General features: G+C 54.6%; 1 protein-coding gene across 1 annotated transcript; it reads right to left on the reverse strand.

Moving 5' to 3' along the window:
* Positions 1-2,663: 2,663 nt before the first annotated feature.
* On the reverse strand, positions 2,664-3,632 carry LOC113940465 (olfactory receptor 14J1-like). Its single transcript, XM_027631614.1, has one exon. It carries the CDS (start codon positions 3,630-3,632, stop codon positions 2,664-2,666), a length of 969 nt encoding a protein of 322 aa, XP_027487415.1.
* Between the last annotated feature and the right edge of the window lie 1,291 nt (positions 3,633-4,923).

The raw sequence follows: 4,923 nt of genomic DNA on the forward strand, positions 1-4,923 counted from the left end.
CTGATGAAGCAGAAAGGCCAAGGCCTGAGCCCCAGGCCCTGGCCCAGCAGATCCTGTCCCTCCTGGCTGGCTCAGGGATGGGAGGGGGAGGAACAACGAAGGCCAAAAACTGTGCAACCCCTCCCAGGATCTTCAGGGAGGGGCGAGGTAGAAACCAAGGTCAGAACCTACAAGGAAAGTTGGTTGTGGTGGCCTGAGTGGCAGAGGCAGCTGCCAGAGGCAAGGGGACAAAGGCCTGGGTGCCTTTGGGCCTTGCAGCCCTGCCAGAGCCCTTGGCCATCTCTCCTGCAGGCTGTCCTGGCCTGGCCCTGCTGCTGCTCTGGCCTTGCAGGCTGCACACCCCCCTCCTGCTTTCCCACCCCCCTGCCAGCAGCATTTCTAGACCCTCCCTGATGTCTCTGTACCAGCTCTGGCTGTTGCCATGTGCACTTGGCTTTATTACCTTGGATCCTGAGCCCCTGTGCCACAGGACATCTCTCCCAGAGCCCAGGCCCTTCTCCTGGGGGTCACTGCAGAGCTGAGCAGATCCAGGTCACCTCCCATTCCTCTGCCAACCCCCTGGGCCTGCTCTGGGCCCTGCAGGTCCTTGCCCTGCTCCCAAGGGCTGTGGGGGTGTTTAATGGTCAGGGTTTGGGGTTTAGAGCTGAGGGTCAGGATGAGGCAGAACTTTGGGAGGTTTGTTGTTTTGCTGACAGTGTCTGGTTCATAATTAGGGGAAGAGGGTTTTGGGCTGGGTCAGGATTAAAGCTTGACTTTTCATACTGGTAATACAGTTTTGGGAATGGGGTGGGCATTGGAGTACAAATAAGAGTCTGGAGTTCTGGGATTGGGCTTTACCTTTGAGTTCAGGTTGAGGCTGGGATTAGAGCAATGGATTCCTTTCCTTGGGGGTGGCAACACTTTTGGTTAGTGTTGGGGCTTGAGGATACAAAGAGGGTAAAGGTCCATCAGGAGTGTTTGCACAGTGAGTCTTTCAGCACTCTCAGAATGACCCAAACTTGTTTTTACCTCATCAAAATCTTTCTTCTCCATTGGCCAAGCCTCTCTTTCCTTCCCCATTTATCTTTTCCCTTTTAGCCTAGTTCCTCTTTACCTCCCCAAAACATGCATCTGGACGGGGTCAACTTTGTGATGACACTCATGGAATTAGGAGACTATTGGGACACTGCAGGGCCTCATGGAAACCAAGGAACACAGGGACACCGTGAAATCTCGTGGAACCAAGGGACCATTTAATATTTGGGGCCTTGTGGAACAAAAGGAACCCTGAAACATTTTGGAACTTCATGGAACCCAGGAACGATTGTTGTCACTGTGGTGCTTCATGGAAACAAAGGAACCCTGGGACACAGTGGAACCTCATAAAATCAAGGGGCCACTGTGATACTACAGGGTCTTTTTGGAGCCAAATGGACCTTGGGACACTGGGGAACCCTATGGAATCAAGGGGTCATTGTGACACTGGGGAAACTTGTGGAAAAATGGAACCAAGAGACACTGTGCAACTTCATGGAATAAAGGTAGCTCAGAGGGTGACTCATGGAGCTGTGGGTGCCTCTGGCTGCATCTCAGTGCCCAGCTGTGTTCTGTGCTTTGGGAAAGGGCAGAAGTGCCTCTGCTGGAGGGCAATGCCACTCCTGCCTGCAGAGCCCTTCCTGCCTGCACAGGGGCATTGCTGCCCAGCCAGGCTGCTTTCCTGCTGGGCAGGGAAAGGGACGGGCCAGAAGGCAGGGCAGGGATGGAGCAGACATGCTGAAGTGTCCTCAGTACAAAGCAAATGTGGACTTGTGACTTGGTCCTTTGATGTCCCTCCATGGAGGGACAACCAACCTCTTGCAGGTGGGGTGAGATGCCAGGGCTGGGAATGGGGGTTGCAGGGGCTGCTCTGTGAGAGTGGCCCTGGGGCACCTTCCCGGGCTGTCCCCGGAACAAAGACACAGCCCAGCCCCTGCTCTGCTGGTCCCTCGGGTCTGTGCCAGGAGCTCTGGCTGTGCAAGGACACTGCTGTATGCCCCCACCCTGCACACTCCCACTCTCAGCTGGGCACTGGCATTTGCTTTGCCAGGGCATTCCTGGAGCACATTGCTGACAGAGACTGTAGAGGAAGAGCCTGAAGCCTTCCTTCCCTGCCCTCAGGAGATGCCCTTTGCTGATGGAGGTGCTGGTGTGGAGCCCAGCTCTGTGCCAGCAGTGCCCAGGGCCTGTCCCTGCCTGTGATCCCAGCACAGACACCCAGCAGGACTGTGCCCAAGCTGCCAGAGCACTCAGGTCTTGCACCCACAGCAGGGCTGGGAAGGACAGTGTGGAGTTGGAAAGAGCAGATGTGGAAGGAGCAAGTGCCCTTGTCCCGGGCTGTGCTGCTGTGCTGGGAATCTCTTCCCTCCAGCTCTGTTCACAGGCACTGCCCCTGCAGCTCCAGAGAAGGGCTGAGGAAGCATCTTGGACACACAGGTCAGGGCAGGGAACTTTATTTTACTCAAATGTACAGAGAACAAACCTTTTGAAAGTCTTTGAATTACAGAAGAATGGTAGATATTGATGTAGAAATCCCATGAGCAGTGCCATTGATTTGTGGATAACACTATAAAAGTAGAAAAAGAGTAAGGAAATGTATTGACAATAAAAGGGACATACAGGAGAAAAAAGGTTTAGATTGCAGTGAGTTACATTTGGAATGTTATGCAGGATAAAAGACACACTTTATTATTGCCTCTAAATCCAATCATCATTTTCGTCAGGGCATCCTTGAGCTCCTGGTTCCTCAGGCTGTAGATGAGGGGGTTCAGTGCTGGAGGCACCACCGAGTACAGAACTGACACCACCAGATCCAGGAATGGGGAGGAGATGGAGGGGGGCTTCAGGTTGGAAAATGCTGCAGTGCTAAAGAACAGAGAGACCACGGCCAGGTGAGGGAGGCACGTGGAAAAGGCTTTGTGCCGTCCCTGCTGAGAGGGGATCCTCAGCACAGCCCTGAAGATCTGCACATAGGAGAAAACAATGAAAATGAAACAACCAAATGCTACACAGCAACTAACCACAATGAGCCCAATTTCCCTGATGCTGGCGTGTGAGCAGGAGAGCTTGAGGATGTGTGGGATTTCACAGAAGAACTGGCCCAGGGCATTGCCCTGGCACAGGGGCAGGGAAAATGTATTGGCTGTGTGCAGCAGAGAATAGAGAAACCCAGTGGCCCAGGCAGCTGCTGCCATGTGGGCACAAGCTCTGCTGCCCAGGAGGGTCCTATAGTGCAGGGGTTTGCAGATGGCAACGTAGCGGTCGTAGCACATGATGGTGAGGAGGGAAAACTCTGCTGAGAGGAAGAAATAAAAGAAAAAGAGCTGTGCAGCACATCCTGTGTAGGAGATGGTTGTGGTGACCCAGAGGGAATTGTGCATGGCTTTGGGGACAGTGGTGTAGATGCAGCCCAGGTCTGTGAGGGAGAGGTTGAGCAGGAAGAAGCCCATGGGGGTGTGCAGGTGGTGGTCACAGGCTACGGCACTGAGGATGAGGCCGTTGGCCAGGAGGGCAGCCAGGGAGATGGCCAGGAAGAGCCAGAAGTGCAGGAGTTGCAGCTCCCGCCTGTCTGTGAATGCCAGGAGGAGGAACTGGGTGAGGTAGCTGCTGTTGGACATCTGTTCTTTCTTAGCCTAGGGCCTGTTCAGGAAGGGAGAAGACAGTTCAGACCTGTATGAAAAAGCCACTCCATTTTTAAAAGAAATCAATGTGTCAAATTTCACCAAATGCACTGTCAAGGAGTCAGGTTTGCTCTGCTACAGTGGGACATGGATCCTTTTTGATAGTGTTCTCACACACCCAAGGAATATCAGATGTAAGAGACCTTGAGTACAAAAGTTCCATCTCTACAGTAATGACTCAGAAGAGCTGGGGCTGCAGAGCAGAAGCTTAGTCTGAACTTAGAATAATTGTACCTATGTTTTCTATTTTTACTGTCACATCTGGGGAAGGTTCTTTTCCATTGCAGGAATCCTCATTTCTATGGCCCAGCACACAGTGCCCAGCAGAGCTGCAGGGAAGGGCCCCCAGAGCTGCCTGAACACCCCCTCCCCCAGGCCTTGGGGGCACTTACCCCCCACTCCCTGCCCAGGGCTCTGCTGCCTGGAGCTGTCCCTGCCAGCAGCTGCTTCCCTGGGCCCAGGGCTGGGCCCCGCAGTGCTGCCAGAGCCCATCCCAGCCCTGGGGCCTCAGCTCTGCCCTGCAGAGCCCTCCCAGCAGCACAGGGAAGTGCCTAGGGGCAACTCTGGCTGGGCAGGCTCTGATGGCAATGTCAGAGCAACCCTGGGGAGGCTGGAAAAGTGACACTGATGCTGCCTGTAAGACAGTTTTGATGTCTGATACTCTCATCTTCATACTACTCTAATCTAACAGAGTTCATGTTTCAGTGTCTCCTCCTGTGGTCAGAGATTGATTTCTCTGTCGCAGTCAGCACCCAGACAACCCAGAGCATAACACTGAAAGGACGGGTTCATTCTCTTGAAGGTACCCCCTGTCTGTCTGTGCCTCTTGCAAATACCTTCTGGGAAATTTCCTGCTTTGATCTGGAGCTATGACCAGCCCTCATCCCTGCAGACCACTTTGGAGATCAGGAGGACTCTACCCTGCTCTACCCTCCCAGGAGCTGTTCCTTCCCCACAGCCCTTCTCCCCCAGCCCCGTGGCAGCTCCTTGGCCAGGCTGAGAGCTGAGCCTGGCAGGCAGCAGAGTCCCTGCCCCAGCACACAGAGCCCTGGGGGCAGGACCCTGCTCTGCACCACAGCCCTGGGCACCCCTGGCTGCACCCCCACCTTCCCACCCCACAGCCAGCCCTGCCACAGGGAACCTTCTGGCCCTGGGCCTCTGAGGGGGCAGCAGCAAGTCCTGCTCTGCAGCAGCTTCTCCTGCTGCAGCCCAGCAAATCCAGCAGAGC

The sequence above is a fragment of the Corapipo altera genome, unplaced genomic scaffold (genome assembly GCF_003945725.1).
Source record: "Corapipo altera isolate COAL_440 unplaced genomic scaffold, ASM394572v1 60042, whole genome shotgun sequence".
Lineage (NCBI taxonomy): Eukaryota > Metazoa > Chordata > Aves > Passeriformes > Pipridae > Corapipo > Corapipo altera.

What these genes read in the sequence shown, in the direction of transcription:
- LOC113940465 (XM_027631614.1), bottom strand. Translation starts at nt 3,632, where the DNA reads ATGTCCAACAGCAGCTACCTCACCCAGTTCCTCCTCCTGGCATTCACA.